This window comes from Dromiciops gliroides, chromosome 1 (genome assembly GCF_019393635.1).
Source record: "Dromiciops gliroides isolate mDroGli1 chromosome 1, mDroGli1.pri, whole genome shotgun sequence".
Classification (NCBI taxonomy): Eukaryota; Metazoa; Chordata; class Mammalia; order Microbiotheria; family Microbiotheriidae; genus Dromiciops; species Dromiciops gliroides.
In genome coordinates this window covers 31,686,281-31,711,905 of record NC_057861.1, presented here as the reverse complement: position 1 = coordinate 31,711,905, position 25,625 = coordinate 31,686,281, and the positions used below count along the sequence as shown (strand labels likewise).

The following is a 25,625-nucleotide window of genomic DNA, read 5'->3' as shown; positions in this document are numbered from 1 at the left end:
TTCCCATTGCTGTTTGTGCTGTCTGCCCAGAAGTCCACCTCCCCAGTTCGTTCGCGCCCCGCCCCTTGTTTCGCGTCCCGTCTCCCAGCCCCCTTCGAAAGAACTACCAATCTCCGCCGCGAGCCGCGTTGCCGTAGTAACTCTTGTCCCCACCCCCCCACACTCGTCCCACCCCCAGGATGCTTTGCGGCGGAGCAGGCCCCAGCCCCTTTGTGCCATCCGGGTCTCTGGCGCGAGCGGCTTAGTCAGTCAGCGGCGAAGCCTTGGTGGTGGCGGCGGCGGGTACTGGTGAGAGCGGCGGGTGGAGGCGAGGCCCCAGCGGCCGGGACTCTGTGCAACATGGCGGTAAGTGGTGAATCCTCGAGCCGGAGCTGAGCCGGGGGAAAGGGAGGGAAAGGCCCGTCCGGGAGGAGAGATGTTTGACCGCCGGGGAAGGAGTGCGCGTAAGAGTGTGGACAAAATGGCGCTGTGGCCTCCTCCGGGCCCAGCCATCATGGCTGCCCGCCGGAGGGTGGGGGAGGCGAGGCGGTGCCGGCTGAGCAGGAAGGGGGGGGCCCCCGCTGGGAGTGCCTGCTTCCAGAACTTTCCTCGCGCCGCCCCGCCGGCCTCGCCGCGACCCCCCGGGCCGGCAGGCAGCGGTGGGAGACGACGGGCTTAGTGCCTCTTTGCCCTCGGGGTGGGGGTGGGGAGAATGTGATGGTGCAGCAAGAGGGGAGGAGAAAGACGGGAAACGGGAGCTCGGCGGCTCCTCGTGCCTCTTTTTCTCATTGGGGAAGGGGACGGTGAGGGGGAGCGGTGTCTGTGTAGGAAGTGGGGGAAGAAAGAAGGTCGCTGGGCCTAGACGGGCTTCCCCGACCGCCGATGCTCCCTGCGCATGCAAGCGCCCCGGGGAATCCATTCTGGCCAGCGTTTGCTGGGTGCGTATGTGTTTGGGTCTGAGCCAGGCAAACTTGGCCGAAGGGACTTGGGGAGGATGTTCCGAGGCGCAGGTGTTGTCCCTGCTAGGACCCACTGATCTGACCGAGAGGAGACCCTCCAGCATCCCTCATTCTCCTAGGATTTCCATACGTGGAAGAGACCTTTTTTTAAAGGTCATCCACTCGAAACCCTTCGTTCTCCCGGGATTAAAGTGCACCTTGAAGGGGCTTTTCCCCCCTTTCAGCTCCCAAGTCCTTTCTATACAATCTTGGATGTAGATCTTTAAAAGATCATTCCAAGCCCCTTGTTTTCATAGGATCATATAGATTAGAGCCGGAAGAGACTCGAGAGGTCTTCCAGTCCCCTCGTTTTCCTAGGATTTACATCTGGTAGGGATCTTAGAAGCCATCCAGTCCGGCCCCCTTTTCATAAGATTGAAGATTTACAGCTAGAAGAGATCTTAGAGACCGACCGGCTCTCTCGTTTTATGTGTGAAGAAAATGAGGCCTGAGACAGTTCAGGGACTCGCCCAAAGACCTTGTAAGTAAGTAGTAAGCAGCTGATCACGGATCTGAACTCTAGTAGAATGAATGCAGGGCTCTTAACAATTCACCCTGCTGCCTTTTTCTGAAATCTGAATTCTGGAAGGTAGGTAAGATTGTGCCTCTCTCGCCCGTTTCCTCCCCATGTGGCTAGATTTTAATCTATAAGACTGAAAGACTTAACTCTTCTGTGTTCTATTGGACTATTTATCTTAAAGATCTCCTATCTTAATCCCCAAGTTAAATTGATCGTGTGCTTCCTTAAGTCTTGTGTTCTAGTTACCTTCCTTCTACAACAAGCCTGTATTGTTCACAGAACACTACATACCGATGGGTGGCATTACAGTGTGATTACATAATTTCTGTTCCTCTTATGACAATAAAAATGTGTGAGCTTTTTGTATTCCTTTCCACTGACAGGTATGGGGGGAAATCTCTGTTGTGGAAATAATTTTAGATTCGTGTCTTGTAGTTTTTTGAAGATTCCCCCCAAGTAGTCTAGAATAGTAGTAGTATGTGCCAGCCACATATCGTGTATTTAAATGTTTCTCAAATTAAAGCATATATGCTATTAAGATTTATTGCCTTCATTGTCTCTGGCTGGAGGCAGACTGTTTCTTTTCCATCCCTCAGGTTCTGTCCCATCCCTCTCCAGCCTTTCTGGCTGTATTACAATAGTTATTGATTACCCTGGCGATATTTGACCAGAAAGTTGGAATCACATTTTCAAATGGCATTTATTGTTACTTGTTCCCTAATTTTTCTGGAAAATAAACATATGAGTATTTATGAAACATCTCTTGGGGCTAGATTTTGTTTCCGTGATCTTGCTAATTTTCAATCTTAGAAGTATAGAAAGAAATATGTTCATCTGTCAGATATTTTAATCCTCTTGCTAAGTAAATTTTTCTTGGTATATGCCTTATAAGAATGCTATAATCAATGCAGATTTCCAGTAAATGAGACCATGAGTCTGACTATATATACATACTATACTGCTAAAATGGCATCAAGCAGCAACAGTCTGTTTTGATTGTTTTATATAAAATTTCCCCCAAAAAAAGGCCCCAAATAGAAAATTGTTGACCCTTTTAAATGAGTAACTTATTCACAATAACTGTCGAGCCAAGAAAATTTTTCTTACAACATTAACATGTTTCTCTTAACTCAGTGTACATGTAATTAACTTTTTTCTATCCCAGAAGTCAAAGTTGCTAGTTCATACTTCTTACTTAAGTATTGACTGATGTTGTCTTACGTTCTTTTCATAGCTAATGGTTTTCTTTTTACTGTAGGATAAATGAATACCAATATTCAAAAAATGCCAGCAAATGCCCCAAGGCTTTGGGGTGCTGTGAGGGCAGGGCATGGCACAGACATCTGGTAATCTATCCCAGCTCCAAAGGTGTTTCTCTTCCATCAGTCCATCAGCAATGATTGATCAGAGACCCATAAAAGATCAACCACTTTGATTTACATATGAGGAAACTGAGACAACTAGGTTAAGTGATTTGCCAAAGATCTCTAAGGGTAGTTCGATTTGAAGTTGAGTTGAGTTTTGAATCCAGGGTCTAAAACACTACATTCAGTGCTTTTTCCATTTTATCTGCTGCCTTTCAGAGTAGGTGATAAAGGCTTGAGTACTGGGTGGGGATTGGGATTTTGGTGGCATTTTCTAACTAAGTGTATCTTGTTTACATAAAGGTACATCGATACCCATCTGGATGATTCAGAGTTCAAGCATTTATTAAATGACTAACTTCTCTGCCTTGCAGGGTGTTACACTTTTAAGATAATATAAAGATGGGGGAAGTGACTTAAAGATGAAATTCAAATTCCTTGGCTTGGTATTAAAGTTCTGGTTCTAGCCTGCCTTTACTGATTTCATATTCTTTCCCTTCTGCCAAACTGGCCTTCCCCCTCCCTCCCAAAAACAAAACAAAAACTGGTAGTAAATTCTATAAAGATTGAAGTTGAATAAGGAGGAACTAGAGAAGATCATAAAATGAACTATCTTATTCTAAGCTCATCAAAATCAGGCAGCTAAAAAGAATTTTGAATAGAACCTGTTGCTCAGCCAAGTTCCTGACTTTTAAGCCTTACATCAGTGGTGTCAAATTCAAATAGAAATGGGGGCCACACAACCATCCCTAAGTATCCATGGGAGTTGCATACTGACTTAGAATACCACATGATATTGTGTACTATTTTAACTATTTCCCAATAAAATTTCAATCTACTTTGGACACCATGTGTTTGACACCTAGCCCACTTTGTCCCTCCAACCCCTTTTCCCCCACCACTTCTGAACGTGGTCCCGTTTATTATCTGCTGTGTGCGTGCTCACCACTGTGATCATTCCTTGCCATTTTTATCTCCTTACGGACCAAGGTGCATCTCAGACCCTACCTCTTTACAGCACTACTCATCCCCTGGATGGAAGAACCCATTATAAAAGGAGAAATGGCTAATTAAAGAATGTTAGCTGCATTTATCTATGCTAATTTTGTCTAATTTTGTTTTGTAATGACTAACATAACTTTAAAAAGACAAAGCAGACTAGTGATTTATAGCATTCTTAATTTGGACTGGGGGAGAGTTCCTGAATGTTTGTACAGTAATGCTAGATACTCATTCCATAAAGAAGTGGTTATGAAATGTAAGTTCATTGTCAGATATTGGTTATCCATAATAGTACTTTTTTTTTTTTAAATGTCAATGTTGGGGCAGCTAGGTGGTGCAGTGGATAGAGCACTGGCTCTGAATTCAGGAGGACTTGAGTTCAAATTCGGCCTCAGACATTTGATACTTACTAGCTGTGTGGCCCTGGGCAAGTCACTGAACCCTTACTGCCCCCACAAAAATTTTTTTTTTTAATTGTCAATGTTGGTAAACATTGTCTTCTGTTCATCACTGCTAAAAATTAGTCTTAATTTGTTTACTCCTTATGCTCATAACATGGTTTTAATAAAACTAACTTTGTAAAATGTATTTTGGACAAATCAGCTAAATGTGTACTTAAAAGCTCTAAAATGATCATACAAAGTATGTGGTGATCATACAGAGAACAGAAGAGGCTTGGACTGTATATTGATGTTGAATTATTAATGACTCTTTGGATCTAGACATTCAGCCAGTTATAAATGCAACTTTTTCGTAAGTACAACATGAGATAAAAATCAAATAAGGAAAGAGAGTGGATTTGTGACTTTTATTGGTATTAGGAGACTTGCTTCTACCAAAGTAGGTGGACAGTCTCATGACAACTCAAAGAGTTGCCTCAAATGCTTAGTTCAAAATCTAAGTAAATTATATCTGGACCATTTGCCTGACCTATTAGTACGTCATTTCCCTCCTGAAGGCATTTCAGTGACTCCCTATTCCCTCAAGGACCCAGATTCTTAAACTATGTGTCACCACCTTGTATGGGGACATGTGACTCAATATGGGGGTTGGAAAAATTTGGCAATAAATGTTTGGGTCATGTAAAAATTTCTCAGGTGAAAAGAAGTCACAAGTGGAAATAGAGTGCTTATTGTATACCATGCACCGTGTTGAGTGCTAAGAATACAGTTATTTAAGCAAAACACAGGCCTTGCTCTCAAATAGCTTCTAATAGGGAAAAATAACACATGATGGGGGCAGCTAGGTGGCACAGTGGATAAAGGGCCGGCCCTGGATTCAGGAGTACCTAAGTTCAAATCCAGCCTCAGACACTTGACACTTACTAGCTGTGTGACCCTGGGCAAGTCACTTAACCCCCATTGCCCCGCAAAAAACAAACAAACAAACAAATAACACATGATGAAGTGGTGGCCAATAGGGTGTGTTGTTCTCCAACATAGGCATAATCAATTCTTAGCAAGAGTAGGGATTTGAACCCATGTCTTCCTGACTCACAAGTCCTGTACAATCTTCTGACTTTCAGTATCTAGATTTTATGAACAAATAGCAGGATTAGAACCTAAATAAATCATTGGTAGCTTCTTATTAACTCAAAATTTAACAATCCTGTTTTTAAAATAAATTTAATTCGGTCTACATTGGGTCTGTAGTAAGTCTATATCTCTCCTCCCCTCAAAAACCCCAGTTATGGGGCAGCTAGTTGGTGCAGTGGATAACCCCAATTGCCCACATACACACACAAACCAGTTACTTCCCTCAGGGAGCTCTTATGGGAATATACCCTTTTCTGAGCTGCTACTTAGAATTTTTTTAAGGCCCTTGAATATATGTTTTTCTGTATTTTTAAGAAGCCAGGGTGATTGTCTTTATTTTAAATGACATGAAAAGCTTTAAATTCATCATTGTTCTCTGAACATTTAGGCTAGTGACACAGAACGAGATGGAATAGCCACAGAAAAGTCATCTCCAGATAGAGAGAAAAAAAAGGAGCAGTCAGATGCCTCTGTTTCTCCTAGAGCATCAAAACATCATTATTCAAGATCACGGTCGAGGTCAAGAGAAAGAAAACGGAAGTCAGGTATGTATATTCTGAAAAGCTACTTCACAGTATTTATTATGTCCTCTATAGACTACATAAATATTATTCAGTTTGTAGTTGATTGTAATTGATACATTTATCAGCTTGACCAAAAGTTAAAAATGAAAGTATATTTCATGTTTCTTGGCTCACATGTGTATAATGTAAGTGTCCTGGTTTCATACCTTATCTTAAGGCAGGGCATATATATCATTTGGTTAGTGTTGCTACTTGCCCCCCCCCCCCCCCCAAAGTTTTCTGCCTCCCTAATTGAATTCTTTTTTGTTTGGTTTTGGTTTTGGTGGGGCAGTGAGGGTTAAGTGACTTGCCCAAGGTCACACCACTAGTATGTGTCTGAGGCTGGATTTGAACTCAGGTCCTCCTGAATCCAGGGCCGGTGCTTTATCCACTGCACCACCTAGTTGCCCCCTGGATTCTTTTTTGACAGCACAAATTGATCAGTGGTTATGCCATGCAATATTTATTACTTACAATGCTATAAAATAATACCCACATAGGGGAGAGAGGTGATATGTGGAGAAATAGCCCATTTATAAATGAAATGAAATCAGAAATACTTTGATATTATTTGAATTGGGGGGTACTTAGGTGTTTATATGTCAGTTGTAGTACATCTTAGAGAATGAGATCTCCTCATATAAAAATGAATGCTTAACTGAATACCAAACCCTTTAAATACCAAAACTTCTTTGTTAAAATGTTGGTTTTTCATAGAAATTTTTAACCAAAACATTACATACATGTTGCTGTGTGCTTATCTTAATGACTTGAAATATTTTATAGCCAAATTCTCAAGAGCTGCTGAGGTGTATTATACTAAGTGGCTTCAGGCTGCTATGGTTTTCTAGTAATTCGATCTGCTTTTTCTATTTTATGGCCCTTCATGAAGTTTTTTATTTCTACATACCTCAAGCAGCCCACTTCTAACTTGCTGCCTATAAACCAAGCACCTTGTCTTATAAGAACTGCCTTTATAATAAAATGGTTAAAGGAGGAAAGCTGGCTCTTCTTAAGGCGATGAGGCTCAAGGATTTGTGGGGTTTTTTAACTGATGAAGACCTTTTTTAAAATGTTCTGGTTCTGAAACTTGGATAATTGATATTGTCAGATAAACTGAAGTGTCTCTACCAGACCTGTGTAGATAACAGTAATAAGTAAACAAAAGTTAAAACCTCAGTCTTTGGAAATCCATAAACAGGATCTCTATAGAGTTTGTTTTAATAAAATATTTTAAGATTGAGTTTTAATAAACCCTTGCTTATACTAGTGATAATTTCCCCCCCCCACAGATAATGAAGGAAGAAAACACAGAAGCCGGAGCAGAAGCAAAGAGGTAATTAACACTTTGTAGAGTATAGGTAATTTTAAAATACTTTTAAAGTATCTGGTAGAAATGTATGTGTGAAATATATGACCATGATATGGTAAGTACCCAAGACTTTGAAATTTTGAAAGGTTAATTGGGTTATGGAGTATCGTAGAGAAGCATGATTTGGATTCATCATTTTTAACAAGAAGATAGTTGTTTATGGGAAAAGTACATTCAGAAGCTTAATTTTAATTTGTTGTGAAATTTTTCACAATGAAAATTTCATATGAAGAAATATAATTGGTTCTTTAGGACTATCACACAGAGCTTCCATTAACCTGAGGTCCCGAGTCTTCTGATGCCATAACATTTCTCAGGACTTTTAAGTAACAGTCATCTGCCTAGGGATGCGTTCATTTTATTTTTATTTTTTTGGAAATATAACTAACAAGAGTCCTCTTTTCCCAAATTAGTTCAGTTTTTCTAATAGTGTTGAACTTGAAAAGACTGCTACAGGGTCACAAGAGTTAGTGAGGGGCAGCTGGAAATGTGGCAGTAACAGCAAAGCTTGAGGAAAAAGGCAAGGGGAGTGAGAAGAGGCAGCAGCTGTGGTGCAGAGGACATAACTGGCTCACCCACCAGAGAAGACGTGGAGAGAGCCAAGAAGGAACTGCAAAAATAGCAGCCAGAAAGGGAGGAGGAGTCCTTTGGGGGCTGGGTGAGGGACTCCTAAAGCTAACTGTGGGGCAGGGACTTCACCTCCTCCCCTAATGGAAGCTCTGTTAAAATTTTAATTTAGGAGAGTTTTTGTGAAAATGACTATTTTGTTTAGCTCACATGATAACATTTCTATAATAAATCATACTCAGCGTGCTAATGCGCGAAGAGACTGAACTGAAGACGCTGCAGACTCAGATAGCAAAATTATAAGCCTACTTCATGATAAGGTAACTATTAGTCATTCAAACTCCTATTTCCCTTAAATATATCTTAAATCAGTTAAGGGTTTTGATGCATTTTTAAAATTAGTAATAGAGTATTATGTATGGAAAGCTAAAATAAAGTTTTAAAATTGGCCCACATTTTGAAAAGCCTTTCTAATTTGCCATCATACTGCAGAGTCTAAGAAAATTTGATCTTAAATGTTTTTAGAAGGGGAATTGGCAGTAAAAGTAAAATCCACATGTCAGATTTCTAACTTTTGTAAAATTAACTGTTATATGATCATTTTCATAAATTACAACATGCATGTTTAGATAAATAGTGGCACTATTTAGCCAAAGTATTTTAGAAAAAATGCCAAGTACAAAGAAATACATTATTGCATGTATTTTACTGCATGGGGTGACAGTGTAATATCATGGGAAACGTATTAAACTGGGAGTTAGGAGACCTGGGTTCTAGCCCCAGCCCTGCTGAAACCAACTGTGTGAACTTGAACAAATCACAGTGTCTTGGAAATGTTTCCCTCATTTGCTAAATTAAGAGGGTTGGACTAGAGTATCTTTAAAATGTATTCCAACTCAATTTATTTTTTTTAAGTCCAGCATCTTGAATTTTAATAACACGTGGATCAGAAAGGCAAATCTTAGACGCCTGTCTCAGGGGCAAGAGAAAATATGAAACATCTTTCTTAAATTGTCTGGATGCTGATACATTTAGTTTTAGCTGCATCTGAAGGCATTGCTGGTATTATAGGGTGGTTTGGTTTTATTTCTTGTACTGGGGAAAGTAATATGATGGCATTGTATCAATTGTCTTATTCCTATCTTGAATTCCAGTACCATTTTTAAAGTAAAAGTGCTTGCCATTTTTTACCGTAGGTACCTTTACCAAAATAAAAATCCCAAACCTGTCTGCATATGTTACGAGGAAAAATGACTACTTCACAATTTAGACTCCAATGGAAACATTGGAGACAGTCAGACTGACCTTACAGAATACTTTGACACTATAGCTATAAAAGGAAGATTTATGTGTCTGCTTAAAATAATTGGAGGGGTCAAAAAAATGCTTAGTAAGCTTGAGTCTTATTTAGAATAGTCATCTACTTGAAACTGCATTTTCTAATGCATTTCCTGTTTTCTAAGTGTCTCTAATCAATTCTGTTATTCATTGCTAACATCACAGTTCAGTGGTACTGTGTACTTCAAAAGTTAAATCTGCATTTATAAGTGATATGTCCATCTGGTGTATATCTAAATAGTTGGTTGTGTATATTTGAATAAATATGTATGTATTTTATTAGAACTAGGGGTGAAATTGAAATTGTTTTTACCTTGTTATTGAAAAATAATTTTATGGGAGGTTACTACTACACATGGGAGTGGGGGGGATTGTAAAGAGCAAAAAAGTAGTAATATTCACTTGCAACATTGGATGATGTGAACATAGATAATTAGTGACTGAGCCACACTCCTAAGGTTACTAATGTTGCATCACAACATATTTTTATCTTCTGATACCCATACTAACTCTCTTTGTTGCACTATTTTCCTGAAAGAACCAACTTCTTCTTAAAACAGGCAAGAAGACATGAATCCAAAGATAAGTCCTCCAAGAAACATAAATCTGAGGACCATAATGACAAAGAACATTCTTCTGATAAGGGAAGAGAGAGACTAAATTCATCTGAAAATGGTGAGGACAGACACAAGCGAAAAGAAAGGAAGTCATCAAGAGGCAGAAGTCATTCAAGATCTAGGTCTCGGGAAAGGTGAGCTGTGTTTATGCAGCATTGGTAGAATCAAAGAGTTCTACATTTTTAAATACACATTAACGATGTCAGCCCCAAACTGTTTCCTGCCCTTTCCCAGATCTACCAAGTTCCCCAAAATGTTAGAAATTGAAGGCATAGTTAATAGTGGCAGGAAATGGCACTTTATGGCCCTAGGGATTCAGGAATGGTCAACAATACTACCAGAGAGCCTGTATAGGAGAGCGGGGAGCCCTTGTTGCTATGTGGTGGTGATTATTCAGCAGTTAACTAACATGTCGTTTTGACTGGATGGAATAGAGTTATTAACAGTAAAAAGCAAGTGCCTACTTTGTGTGAGATACTTTAAATAAAATTTATTTCTTTCATTAGATCTGATCAGCTACATTTGTGGGATTTTTTAAGCTAATATTGCCTCATTAATAGAGAAGGCATTTGAAGCCATACTCAAGATTTTCTATTTCTATGTGAAAGCATAAGAATTATAGCCTTGCACATTTAGAAAATGCTCAGAGGTTTTATGGTTTTTGAAAATCAATTTTAGTAGTTACACTCTTAGAATTTTGTAGTATTGTCATTTGAGGCAACATAACACACCAACTAAAGGCATCCTGTAAATGTCTAAATGACTTTGAGGGAATGATCGATTTGAATTTAACTACTTGTATTTTAAAGATTTGTGAATAAGAAGATGTTCTTTACATTTGTTGTTTCAGGCGTCATCGTAGTAGAAGCAGAGAACGGAAGAAGTCAAGGTCCAGGAGCAGGGAGCGAAAGAAGTCAAGGTCCAGGAGCAGGGAAAGAAAGCGTCGGGTTAGATCTCGATCGCGGTCAAGGTCAAGGCATAGGCATAGAACCAGGAGTCGAAGTAGGACAAGGAGCAGAAGCCGGTGTGTGTTTATATATTCTTTTTAAGAGAACTTATTGCCAACAACCATATTATTTTTGTTTTTCAAAATGTTTTGATTTGTCTAGAAATAAGAGTTTTTTGGTTTGGGGTTGTGAGTGGTTGGGGGTTTTTTTGTTTTTGGGTTGTTTTATGAGTTATGGGACAGCTAGGTGGCGCAGTGGATAGAGCACCAGCCCTGGAGTCAGGAGTAACTGAGTTCAAATCCAGCCTCAGACACTTAACACTTACTAGCTTTGTGACCCTGGGCAAGTCACTTAACCCCAATTGCCTCACTAAATTAAAAAATTATGAGTCGAACTTATGGTTTGCAGACGTTGACTTCATTATCAATTAAATAAGAAATATCAAAGTAGCTAGCATGAAATTTGTAGTTAAGAGATCTTCCATTTGGCCTCAAGCAAGTCACTTCAATACTCTGGACCTTAGTATCCTCATTTGTAAAGTTAAGGGATTGGTTTCTTCCAGCCCGTGAGGCTAGAATCTAGATTTTGTAATGGCCAGTTTTTTTTTTTTTTTCCTCCTTCCCTAATGCTGCTGCTTAGTTGGTAAGAGTCTCAAATCTGATCATCAGTGTTTAGATGAATTCCAAGAACTGCTCCAGATATCTGTCCTGCCCCCAAAGTGAAATTATATATAAAATGACTATCACTTATTATGACATGTTTGATATATTCTAAAAAGAAAAAAACCATTATATGTAGGTTGCACCTAATTTATATAAGAGGGTAATGGACAACAAAGTTCCATTTGTATTTTGTATTGTTATATAACTACATGGGGCAGCTAGGTGGCGCAGTGGATAGAGCACCAGCTCTGGAGTCAGGAGTAACTGAGTTCAAATCTGGCCTCAGACACTTAACACTTACTAGCTGTGTGACCCTGGGCAAGTCACTTAACCCCAATTGCCTCACTTAAAAAATAACTACATGAATCAAATAGTTGTTGAATGACAAAATTTCTATTTTAAAACAGATTTTACACATGAAAACCTTAGTTTTGTGATGCTTTTTTTATTATGACATATATCAGTATATTAATAAGTTATCACCTAATAAGACTCCTAAAATTAATTACAGAGAAAGAAAGAAGAGAATTGAAAAACCACGAAGATTTAGCCGAAGTTTAAGTCGGACGCCCAGTCCGCCTCCTTTTAGAGGGCGAAACACAGCAATGGATGCACAAGAAGCATTAGCTCGAAGGTATGTTTATTGCCTTTCATCTTTTTTTTTTTTTCCTTAATTTGACTTTGAAGAGCTTGTTATCTAAAAAAGATGAGGGGTTGATCCTGTCACTGAATCTTGGGAATCAAAAGTTAAAACACAATAGATTCCATTTGTGATCATACTTAAAACATTGTGGCCTTTTGCAATACAGAAGTAGATAATTGCATTAACTTTTAACCTCATAGTATAGATTCGCTTATTTGCAAAGCTATGAAGATTGGAGTGGTTGCAACAGACAGCTCCTTTCTCCTTTTTTGCCTCTTCTTAATTTCCTAGGTTTTTTTGTTTGTTTCTGGTTTTTTGTGCTGGTGATTTTTGGGGAGGTTTTTTTGATTTTGTTCTGTTTTGGTTTTTTTCCTGAAGGATCAAAAAGTCCCAGGACTTGGGATTGAGAGTGCAATGGGCCTTAAATTCTTGAAACTGTTTTCGTATATGAGACAAGGAAATTTATTCTTTTGGTTGTAAAAGAAATTACATTTTTTGCTTCTTAAGAACATAAAATAACTAGACCAATGCTTGACTTTTGGTTAGAATTCCATGAAGTGTGGTGTTAATTATTTTGAAAGAGGTGATAAATGACATAGTTACATGCTATGTCAATAAATAGAAGCCATATTGTAAATTTGCCCTTATAAAACCTTAAATAAAACCCTGTTGTTAAGACAGGGAAAGGTACATATTTTCCTAGATTTTATTGCACACTTATGTGTGGTTCCTGGGATGACACACAAGGGAGATGGAGCTATCTCATTCCAATCTACAAGGTTAAGTTTTCCCAAAACACTTAAATCATTTGCAAAGGCAGGAGAAAAATCACAGCACTTCATATTTGCTATTTTTCCCATATTCTGCGAATTCTACGCTAGCTTTTGTTGTTTTTCTTTTTAAAATTAAGTTTCTATTTTTTTCCCATTGCAAAAATTACAGTTATCACAATGTAACCTGATGTACTGCTGCCCTGTGAACCCAGCCTGGCAGAAACTGTCTCCAGCTGAACAGCAGCAGCAGCAGCAAAGGTGTGAGCTCACCCCTTCCTCATTCCATTCACCTTAGTGAATGGTGTTGATTTCAAAACTTGCAATGGCCATTTTAATGCAAGTAGTATCGTTTATTAAGCAGTTACTCATCCTTTATACTTGATTTTTTTTTCTTATTGAAATTCAAAGCAACAGAATAAGTGAGTATTTGTTATCAAATCCATAAATGAATGTGAGTCAGATGGCAGAAGGTGATGCTCTCAAAATGTGAGGATTTTCTTAGCTTTTCTGTTTAAATTTATAGTGAATGTTACATAAATGCAGATGTGGATTTTTTTTTTCTTTTCAAAACCCACCAGTTTACAATTTACTCCTATGCTGCACTTAAATTTTCAACTTTCAGATTTTAGTGGGATTTAAAGCTAACACTGGTAGTTCATGTTGCCCATTTATGTGACAACTACCAATTCTTCACTGAGATCAGTTTAGCTATTCGTGGTTCTTGAATTTTGTTTGAAAGGACAACTTAGTTGCTGAGAAATTAGCCACAGTATGGGAAATCCTGAAAAATGAGGATAAAATGTATCTTTGTAGTAAAGTATTTAAACAGCTTTGCAAATAGTTTCACATATATATGTTAAGCTTTATACACTTGCAACCCCTTTTCACTGGAGAAATTTTTACCCAACCCTGGGTATATAGGTATATAATAAAGCTTCTTAACCTTTTACTGTTGCCAAATTTTTTGCGGCCCTTGCATATAGTTACTCTACGCCATATGGAGTTGCAACCCACAGTTTAAGAAGCTAGGTATTAAAAACTACAATAGCTTCACTACCTGATTCTTAGAGCTCATAGAAGTGATGGATGTTATCTTGCATTTGCTCAGGGGGGTTGAAATCATACTCATTTTATGTAAACCACTCAACTATTACAGAGCAAATACAAATTACCTAGTCAACTGAATCAGACAGTAATTTTTGCCAGCCTACTTCCTTAGTATATTACAGGTAGGTGGGCCTATTGATTTACATCAATGATCTCTTTAATCATTGCTTTAAAAAAAAAATTCCATTTCAAATGCTGGAAGTGAAGTGCCAGGAACCAGTTACTTGTTTTTCCCTGTGCAATAACCTGTAGTTTTCTTATTCAACTTTGGCAGCCAACATGGAATTCTTTCATTGCAAAACTATATTCTAGAAGTGCAACCAAAAAAAATTCCTTTTTTTTTTTTTCCCTGCAGCTTTACTAACAGAAATCCTCTTGGAGTTTGAATTTTGGAAAGTGGTTGTGGCTACTCTAGGAAACAAATTATCAAGAAACATAATTATTTAGATTTTGTATGCTATACAATAAATACATAAATTTATGTAGGGAGAGGAGAAATTGTGAGTTTTTATTTTAATTTTTGCCCCAGAACTGTGATTTCACAGGTTTAGAGACTTTACTCCATTGATAAATCATAAGCAACTAGTCTAGGACTTAGAGTATACTCTTTCTATAACTAATAATTGAATCAAGAATAGCATAGTTCTTTTAAAATACATTTTTGTGAAATTTTCAGATGCTTTGCCTTCTGAATTTTAAGGCTATTAATAAATTTAATTTTCATTCCAGCCTTGGCTTAAGTGAACCACGAGTTAATCATGTATATTTGAATAAAGGATCTTAGAATATTATCTAGTCTAGTCCTTCATAGGAAATTTAGATGCAGAAAGTTGAAATGACTAATCTCACAATAAATTAGTGGCAGCGGGCTCAAACCCAGGTCTCCTCAATTCCTAGGTGCAATGTGGTCTTCACACCACAAGTTTACCATAAATTAAAAGCAACCAAATGGAATGACTGAAATATGTTCACTTTTTCAAATTCTTCACAAGAGTAACAGAGCCACTTGCATTAAGATGAATTTGGGATTTGTAACATTGATTATTTCTATTTCATTATAATAATTTGCAAGGCTGTGATAAATGCTTTAAAAGAGTATATTCAACACATAATAGGAGATAAATTTTTTCTTGTTCCTCAAAACTGTCTGCCTCCCCTGAAAAACTTTCAGAAAATTCTGAAATCAACATTATTTTCTACTCACCAAACCTTAATTGTTTCTGAATGTGGACAAGTGAGTGTTTTATTTGTAAGGTTGATTTCTTAATAAAACCCTGCCAGTATGTGAAAAGTGTATGACCATCATATACATTCCCACTGAAATATAGATCTTAAAATAGTTTTATCTCTAACATGGACATTAGGACAGACTCTTATTACCAGAGAAATTGCTTTTAGGGTAGGAAAGATACTTGTTAAATATTGTAAGAGCTACTTTTTTTTTAAGGAATTTTTTAATGGGTATATTAAAATCCCTTATTACTTTTGTTCTAAAAAATAAAAGTTATTAATGTATAATTTCACATCTTATTTTAGGGGTTCTTTTACACATTTTGAAATTTTTTCTGTTATGAATCAATAGGTTGGAAAGAGCAAAGAAATTGCAAGAACAGAGAGAAAAAGAAATGGTTGAAAAACAGAAACAGCAAGAAATAGTAGCAGGTAACTTTTTTCATAAATTTATTTGGCCAGAATTTTTATAAGTAAGCATTATGACTATTCAAGTTTGACTGAAATTATAAAGACCAGTAGTTCTCAGTTTGAAAGTAGTTAATGGGAAAATGTAAATGGGGCACAGTATGATTAAAATGTCTATGAAAAGTTGATCAAAGAAAGCTGAATGTGAAGTTCCATATTAACAGATTTGTCTAGATACAGTGGACAGAACACTAAATTTTAATTTATCTTGGCTGTGCTTATGTGATGTTTAGTAAAGTCAGTCATCCTATCTTGTTTCAGGTTCTTCAAATATATGGTCTCTGATGTTCCATCTACCTCTAAATCTATGATCCTAAATACTGGCTATACTTGTGTTAACATAATTTAGAATTTCTTTCCATTTTTTTCATATCTGCTTGTGTATGTGCTGTTTGTAGTTTGCACACCTTCCCTAGGTCAGGGAAACTTATTTAATGTGCAACTGAACTATTGCAATACCTTCTCACAGTCTCTGGAGTAAGGCTTCCACTGCCACATTATTCTGCATGATTCTAGTCATTTTACTCCCCACTCAAAGAATCTTCAATAGCTTCTCATTTTTCTCCAGCCTGTGAGAGATAATCACATTACACTTCATTTCACATACTCTGTATTCCAATTAAATTTGCCTTGTCTTAAAACCCTTCAGTTTGATGCCTCTGCCTATGTTGGTGCATGTGTCTAGAATGCTGTCCTTCCTAACTATTCTTTTTTTTTTTTTTTTTTTTTTTTTTGCGGGGCAATGGGGGTTAAGTGACTTGCCCACGGTCACACAGCTAGTAAGTGTCAAGTGTCTGAGGCTGGATTTGAACTCAGGTACTCCTGAATCCAGGTCCGGTGCTTTATCCACTGCACCATCTAGCTGCCCCCTAACTATTCATTTTTAAAGGCCTTCTTCAAAGAAGCTTTCCCCAATCCTTCCACTAAACTAGAAATGTTCTTTTTCGTTTAATGTCACACTGTACTTTTATCTTTCACATACTTAGCTATTTTATATCATCTACAACTGTCACACTTTTCTGCTTTAGATATCACAACTCCCCTGGTTGAAACTGAAACCAGGGGCAGCTAGGTGGTGCAGTGGATAGAGCACTGGCCTTGGAGTCAGGAGTACCTGAGTTCAAATCTGGACTCAGACACTTAACACTTACTAGCTGTGTGACCCTGGGCAAGTCACTTAACCCCAATTGCCTCACTAAAAACAAACAAAAAAAAAGAAACTGAAACCAACATTGACTTAAGTCTTGAATCCTTTAATGGCCTGTTAGCACTGTCTGTAGTTTTTCTTATTGGAGTTCCTCATTAGTTTCCCTTAAGTACCTTCTATATGCCAAGTATTATGCTAAGCACAGGATACAAAGAAGGGCAGAAGACAGTCCCTCCCTTCACAATCTAATGAGAGAAGACAATACATAAAAAGAAACTAAAAGGGAAGGAAGAGTACCCAACTTGGAGCCATGAAGAAGACCTACAACTAGGTGGAAAATGATGATCTGGGAGGAACTCTTCAAAATCTACCCTACAGTCAGATGGAGGAGGAGGAGTTCTGGGGCCAGGGTGTGCTAAGTAGATGTGAATTTCAGAGTTGTAATCTTGCTGGAAGATGAGTTACTAAAGACAGTCCTTCCTAGTTGGAGACAAAAGTCGAGGAGATTAGTAGGTGTGAGATGATGAGATGGCTACACCAGGCCCCTCAAAACAAATTTTGGCTCTGTATCTATTTAAAGATCATATACAAAAGGTAGACCATTATGAATGAGGCTTGGGTTCTTTAAAAATTATCTACTGTTACCCTTCAAGTTTTGAAGTATTACTCTGCCTTTAGGCAACCTTGTAACTTAATATTCATTTATATTTGTTTTTCAGCAGCTGCAGCTACAGGAGGGTCTGTCCTCAATGTTGCTGCCCTTCTAGCATCTGGAACACAAGTAACTCCTCAGATAGCTATGGCAGCTCAAATGGCTGCACTACAGGCCAAAGCATTGGCAGAGACGGGAATAGCTGTACCTAGCTATTACAATCCAGCAGCTGTGAATCCAATGAAATTTGCTGAACAAGAAAAGAAAAGGAAAATGCTTTGGCAAGGCAAAAAGGAAGGGGTAAGTTTCTGTACTTAATGTGGGTCAGTGTCTCTTTTCTGGCATTTGCTGTTTCAAACACAACAAAAGTGGGCAGAGGACAAGTTGGGCCCAACTTGCTTTAACTGTTTGCCAGGCAACTGTTATTAGTCTGGATCATGGTGAATTCACTTCCATAGAGCAGAGCAGAACCTTAGAAGGGGATTTCATAGAGTGATACTTGGTTATTTCCATATTTTAAATTGTATCACAGACTGTTTTGAACATAATGACTAAAGTTGTAAATGTATGTGTTTTAATGTCTACTGCAGGATAAGTCACAATCTGCTGAAATTTGGGAAAAATTGAATTTTGGAAACAAGGACCAAAATGTCAAATTCAGGAAATTAATGGGTATTAAGGTAAGAATTGGGTAGGTGTGGGCATTCACATATATAGTAATAAATAATCGAGTTAAATTTCTTATTACTTTCATATTCAGGGTAGTATTCATATTACCCAATATATGATTTCATTTAGGAATGCTTACTTAGAATTCAATGCTCCTTTAGAAATGGATTCATTCTAAATCTGTTACTGATTTCTAAAATCCTAATGCTCTTTAAAGCCTGTACCAATGAGTATATTCATTGATTACTGTTGAGTTTATATTTAAGTTATGTTTATATTTAAATTACCCGTGCTAATTAAGACATTCTGCATGATAACAGTCATAACTATTAATTTTTAAATGGTAACGTCTCTGATCTGGGTGGAAGTTGTAAAGGCTAAAATTCTAGCTAGTCTATCTAAAATATCTAATGAATGGTCGCAAATAAATTACAAGCTTTAGCAAGAGTTTAGACTTTTAAGCATTTATTAAGGAGAATAAGAATTTGGTGAAGAGAGAGAGAGAGGCCTAGATTCATCTATCTATCTCAGGGAGCTACAGTTCTCCTGCTCTGCTCTCCATGAGAGTCCTGGTGAAAGAGAGTAAGAGAGTGCCAGCCTGCCCCCTCTTCCTCCCACAAGCAAATGTCACTTCCTGACACCAAAGAAAAGCCACACGGCTTGCCCTCAGGCGCCTTCTCCTCATGGTGGAGCTTTCCTACAGTAGCTCTCCAGTAGGTGATGTCATTCCAATCATTACAGAGTTTAAAGTAAAAATAGCATTCTCCAGTACTATGTAAGGAAATAGACAAATGTCTGTTCTTTTATTGCCAGGAACCGTTCCTATTTCTCTGAAATATGTTTTCATTTTTCATTTTGCAGATTATTCCCTGTAGTGAATTACTGTTTTTTATACTGAAAGTTTGAAGGAGTTTATTTTTAATTGAAATAAAATGCGGGCTTATAGGCCATTAGCATTAACAGCAAATGAACTTCAAAAGTGCCAAAGAGGGGCAGCTAGGTGGCATAGTGGATAAAGCACCGGCCCTGGATTCAGGAGGATCTGAGTTCAAATCCAGTCTCAGACACTTGACACTTACTAGCATATTTAAGTATATGTGTTTAAGATTTTGGGAAAGATATTGACTAATTTTATTGGCTTGCCAAAAAAGTTGAACGTTTGTAATCTGTTTACCTGTCTCTATTTCCAGAGTGAGGATGAAGCTGGTTGTAGTTCAGTTGATGAAGAAAGTTATAAAACTCTGAAGCAACAGGAAGAAGTATTTAGAAATCTGGATGCTCAGTATGAGATGGCAAGATCACAGACCCACACACAAAGAGGAATGGGTTTGGGCTTCACATCTTCGATGCGGGGAATGGATGCAGTTTGAAAAAAACATGATTTTAAAGTTTGGGACTTTGTGAAATTCTTGTTCTGATGTCAGGTCCTTGTTCACCAAACAGCTAGCATTCTAGCTTGCATGGGTGTTGCATTGACTTTAATTTATTGAAAAATACAATTTTTTTTGTAAATATCAGATCAGTGATACTGGTGTTAGTGTTGTAATCAGGTTAAACCCACTTCCATTAAACTTGACAGAACTATAGAAGGACAATATTTTTTAGTTACCAAGTTCTACTTTTCAAACAAATGTAAAGCTGCAGGTGGGGTAAAATCTCATACATGGATATTTCGTGTCCACTGTCTTGTGTACTTTTGTACTTAACCTTGTACAGTTATTTTCATCTCTTGAAACATGAAAGAAATGTTGTGTAGATGTTCTTTAGAAGATCTGGCCATTGGGCACATAGTCCAGCACAGAAAGCTGGATGGTGATGATAATAAAAGATGTTTTTCTCAAAACTGGTGTTACTTTAAGTTCCCTGAAATCCTTGTTTGAGTTGGTTTCTTTTATGGTTGCTACAGCATTTTGGTATACTTAATAAAATAAAGACCAATTAGGAATTCCCTTTAATAGAATAGTTAGAACTATGCTGTAGGGAATGCCATAGTGAGGAAAAATGTAAAAGATTTTAGGGGGCAGGGGATAACAGAAGCTGAATTGAAAACTTTATTTCACCAAAACAGTACTGTTCTTTGCTGCTGAGGGGGGTGGGCAGGGTTGGGAGGGTGTACAGCATTTGTTAAATAACTGTATGTTATTCAGGTAATAGATTAATGCATTAAGGGTGTAAGCACTTTTATTACAATAAAGTGCCTTATAACAGAACAGTGTTATGTATGCACTTTGCTTGATCAACCTGAGTTGGGATCTTTTCATCTCTCTGAGATATCCAACTTTGCAAATTAGCTGCATTATTAAAGACATACAGCTCTTGAAAACCACTTTGTCGCTAAATGGAATCAGGCATAAAACTCTCGAGTTTGTGATTTTGTATTATGTTAGATCGGCAAAACATCACTGTAAAAGGGATCCAAGTAACATGGCCATGGCTTTTGTGGTTTTTTTAACTTCTATTAAAATTAGTAATTATGCTTTTTCTGTCCTTATTACTGACTGAAAAAAAATTAATTATTAGGTGCACCATTACAATATAGATTCCAAAAGTGTTGCCTATAATGCAAGTTTGTTGTATGTGTTTGAAACCCATTTTCCTGTTGGCTTTCATGAAAACATTAAAGATGGCTTCCTGTGGAAAAGGTATTAGCTGCAGAATGGTAATAAAATCACACAATGCAGCAAAAAAGAAAAAAAAATGGTGTTTTTCTGGTAAAGTATTAATGGAACCCCTGATTATAATGTAAGAGACGTGATCATATACTTAAGGGGAGCAATTTCAGTAAACAATACAGCTTACTTTCAAGGTATTTATTAAATTTCCAGTGTTTTAAAACAAGATCGTATGTATTTCTAGCTACTTTGACTATGTTGATATGCTGGGAGACAGTGACTTTTTCAAATAAACTGGTCTAAAGAAGAAAGCTATAGAAACAATTTTAAAAGAATAGTGTTTATTGAAGTGTTTTTTGTGTTGTGGAAGTTGGTTTTATTCCTTTAAAAATTGTTATAGCAAGTGGTAAAGATAAGATTTAACCCCAAGTCTTTTGATTAGAAATGAGGTCCCATTTTCCCCTTTATATCAAGACATTTTTAGATGCTGTTATCCTCAGGGAGAAGAGCAAACATAATGCATGTAATTACTCCCATTTTTTTGCAGGTTAGGTTTCTACATTCCCAGATTGAACAACCATGTATAGGAAAGTAGGAGGAACCAGAGAAAGTTGTATTAAATAGCTTAATGTATAGATCATTTAGATAATTAAAAATGTATTTTCATTTTGTTTTAAGACTTCCCTTGTACTTTCTGGACTAGTTAAATTGGAAAGACTCTCCAGTTTTTCTTCATGGATGATGTTTTACTGTGTCTATAACCACTAGATTGGGAAAGACCAATAAATTTTAAGAGCCCATATCATGCAATATGGCAGCCTAATTGAGTCCTTTATACCAGTATCTTGAAGATATTTTGACCAATGAGTTGGACCCAGTATTAAATACAGCAGAGAGCAAAATTAGCATTAACACTATCCACTTCCTGCTGTGAAACCCGCCTTTTTAGCACCAATGTTACTATTGGCTATGTCAGTCAACAAGCATTCATTAATGCAGCATGTTAGACCAAGTTCTAGGGCAGAGACATATGGAGCACAAGTTCTAATGAGACAATATGCTGACAACTGTGTGATGGGACATAATTTCAGAGGGAAGGGACTAGCGGCGGGGGGGGGGGGGGGGGGGGGGGTAGTCCAGGGAAGCACTTCTGCAAAAGGTAGGAGTGAGCTGAGTCTGAACCATAGTTTTATTCTACACTGAGTCCACCTATCTGGAGGGTGCGTAGCATGTTTATCACAAGTCCTGAGGAATCATAGTTGGTCTTTTTTGTGTGTGTGTGAGGCAGTTGGGGTTAAGTGACTTGCCTAGGGTCACACAGCTAGTAAGTGTTAAGTGTCTGAGGCCGGATTTGAACTCAGGTCCTCCTGACTCCAGGGCCAGTGATCTATCCACTGCGCCACCTAGCTGTCCCATAGTTGGTCATTGTGTCAATCAAATGTGCTAATTTTAAATTCTCTGTCTTTACCAATATGTTGTCACTATAAATGTTCTCTTAGTTTTGTTCACTTCACTTTGCATCAGTTCATATGCCTTTCCACAATTCTCTGAAACCTCCATCATTTCTTACAGGACAACATTCTATCACATTTATATACCATAATTTTGTCCTGCCATCCCTAATTGGTAGACACCCCATCAGATTACCATTCTTTGCCACCTCAAAAAGCTATATTTTTGTAGAACCGTATTTTGTTTGGCTTAGGACTAATTCTTTAATCTACCTGTCTGCTAATTCGACCTTCTCCCTTTCTATCCTATTTCCCTGGTGAGATGTGTTTTTGTACTCCACTGTATGTATTTTTCCCTCCTTTAACCAGTTCAGATGAGAGTAAGGTTCAACTGTTAACTGCTCTCCCCTATACTATCCTTGTTTGCATAGATGTCTACTTGTATGCCCTAATTATGTGAGAATTTTTTTCTTATGAAGATAAAGATATAGAAGCACTTCTAGGCTTTCTGATTATATTCCCTCTATGACCCCTGATGATGGTAAGATTTGGTTGAAGTATATGTATCTCCATATTAGATGGTAGTTTATCCTTCAATTCTATATCATTTTCCATGTTTACCTTTTTGATGTTTCTAATTCCTGTATCTGTATCTCAAAGTTTCTACACAGCTCAGATATTTTTCAGCAAAAATGCTTTAGAAGTCTTCCATTTCACTAAAGATCTATTTTCTCTTCTGCAAGATTATATTAACTTTTGCTGGGTAAATTATTCTTGGTTGTGAACCTATATGCTTTGCCTTCAGGAATGTGGTATTCCAAGCTCTCTAGTTCTTTCACGAGATGACTGCTTATTTTGTGTGATCTTACTTGTGTTTGTTTTCTCTTGTATTTGAATTCTTCTTTCTGGCTGTGTACACTTTTTCTTTGACCTGGAAGACCTAAATTTTGGTTATAATGTTCCTAAAAGTTTTCATTTGGGGATTCCTTTCAGAAGGTGATTGGCGTAGGGCAGCTAGGTGTCACAGATTAAAGCACCTGCCCTGGATTCAGGAGGACCTGAGTTCAAATCCTGCCTCAGACACTTGATGCTTACTAGCTGTGTGACCCTGGACAAGTCACTTAACTCTCATTGCCCCGTCCAAATAAAAAAAGTTATTGGCGGATTGTATTTCCACTTTGTCCCCTAGTTCTTAGAAATCTGAGCAGTTTTCTTTTTTTTAAGAATTCTTAAATGTGGGGGCAGCTAGGTGGTGCAGTGGATAAAGCACCGGCCCTGGATTCAGAAGTACCTGAGTTCAAATCCGGCCTCAGACACTTGACACTAGCTGTGTGACCCTGGGCAAGTCACTTAACCCCCATTGCCCCGGGGAAAAAAAACAACAAACCAAAACTTAAATGTGATGTCTAGTCTAATTTTTAGTCATAATATTCAGGCAATCTGATCATTCATAGGGTTTTTCTCTCCTCTATTTTCCAGGTCAGTTGTTTATGCTGTGAGATACCTTACATTTTCTTCTAATTTTTTCCCCAGTCTTTTGACTTTGTTTTATTCTTTCTTGTTATTGTCAGGGAGTCATTGACCTCTATATGGTCCATTCTAATTTTCAGAGTTGGCTGCTTGCGCAAGGTTTTATATCTCTTGTGCTAAACTGTTAATTTTTTCCAATTCTTCCTTCCATAGTTCTCATCTTTTCCTGTGTTTTCTGCTTGTGATCTTATTGCATTGACAAAAACTTTTAACTTTTTAAAAATTCTTGTTCATCTCTTCCAGGCATTTTAGTTGGATTTTTGTGCCTGTTATATTTTTCTTTAAGGCTTTGTTTGTATATGTCCCTGTTGTATGCTGTTTGTTTTTGTTTTGTTTTTTTTTTTTAGTGAGGCAATTGGGGTTAAGTGACTTGCCCAGGGTCACACAGCTAGTAAGTGTTAAGTGTCTGAGGCCAGATTTGAACTCAGGTACTCCTGACTCCAGGGCCGGTGCTCTATCCACTGCGCCACCTAGCTGCCCCCGTATGTTGTTTTTATATGACCCTGTTGGGTTTTTCATCTTGAGCATCCCTATCACCACAACAGCTTTTTATCCACAGGGTTCTTTTTGTTTTGTTTGCTCATTCTTCCAGCCTACCTCTTGACTTCAGACTTGATGTTAGGACCAGGCTCTGTGAATTTCCATAGGGAAAGTCTGAAATGGTCTTTTTGCTGCTTTCTTGGGATAAAAAGTGTTATGTCATTCCAGGATTTCAAAGATAGTTCAGGCTTGGGGACCTACAAGCTTCCAGTGCTCCTAAAGTGATCCAGGGTGAAGTCTAATTGCTATCACTGAGTTTTGCAAGTTTTTGACTGGGTTTAGGTCTAAGCAATAGTGGATGGATGCTGGATTCTGTCACTATCAATCAGCTGGTTCAAATGACAGAACTACACACTTCCTCTTGTTCTGGAACTCCAATTTGTTATTTACAGCCTATGGCTTGTGCTAAGAAATGCTTAGCGTGAGACAGATCCCCACCTCAGTCTTAACTTCTGTGCCCAGAGCTTTGAGCAACCAAACTGCCACTCTGGTACCTGTCCCTATTGTTCCCATTAAGGAACTGGGACTTCCTCTTCCTCACTTGTATAGCATCTCAAGCTGGGATGGGGCAGCTAGGTGGTACAGTGGATAAAAGCACTGGCTCTCGAGTCAGGAGGACCCAAGTTCAAATCTTACATCAGACATTACTACCTGTGTGACCCTGGTCAAGTCACAACCCCAATTACCTTAAACATTCAGGGCCATCTCCAGTCATCCTAATGTATATCTTGCCACTGGACTCAGATGGCTCTGGAGGAGAGAATGAGGTTGGTGACCTTGCACAGCCCTCCCTGACTTCAATTCTTTGCAAGTCATGACATCACCTCCCAATGGTCCTCTTTGAGAAAGGACGAAACAAAAAGCTGGGATGCTCCCCACACTGGTGGGTCCTACACCAGACCTTAATCCCAGAGTGCATAGACCTATTTTCTTATGCCGGCCTGGGTTAGAAAAATAACTTGGTGACTTTGCCTGGGATTTCCCCCATCAGAATTCAGCCTGGTGAATTCTCAGAACTCTTTAGAGGATCTGAAGTGGAAGGGTGGAGCTCACAATACTGCTTCCTGCTACTGGAAATCGGGCTTTCCACATTGCTCTCTTCCATGGGTGTGGTACCCAGAAGTTATTGACAGGGTGACTGTCGTGCTTGGTTTTGCACCTCATTTTCTCTTCATTCTTTTTAATATGAAATGGTTCTTATGCCCAAAGGGCTATAGAACTGCACATACCCTTTGATCCAGTAATACCACTGCTAGGTTTATATCTCAAAGACATCCCCCAAAAGAGAAAAAGACCTATTTGTACAAAAATATTTATAGCAGTCCTTTTGTGGTGGCTA

At 38.2% G+C, this 25,625-nt stretch overlaps 1 protein-coding gene across 2 annotated transcripts; it reads left to right on the top strand.

The window, feature by feature from the left end:
* The first annotated feature begins 174 nt into the window (after window positions 1-174).
* RSRC2 (arginine and serine rich coiled-coil 2) lies at window positions 175-20,632 on the top strand. Of its 2 annotated transcripts, none has more exons than XM_043972468.1 (10): window positions 175-345; window positions 5,787-5,943; window positions 7,254-7,297; window positions 9,799-9,989; window positions 10,706-10,879; window positions 11,976-12,098; window positions 15,570-15,649; window positions 17,552-17,784; window positions 18,075-18,164; window positions 19,344-20,632. In XM_043972468.1, the coding sequence occupies exons 1-10, from the start codon at window positions 340-342 to the stop codon at window positions 19,521-19,523; spliced, it is 1,278 nt and encodes a 425-aa protein (XP_043828403.1). In that variant the 5' UTR covers window positions 175-339; the 3' UTR covers window positions 19,524-20,632. The 2 variants fall into 2 exon arrangements, with proteins under 2 accessions (XP_043828403.1, XP_043828412.1); XM_043972477.1 differs by lacking the exon at window positions 175-345 and adding an exon at window positions 8,143-8,220 and having other exon boundaries at window positions 5,849-5,943; window positions 9,777-9,989.
* The last annotated feature ends 4,993 nt before the right edge of the window (window positions 20,633-25,625 follow it).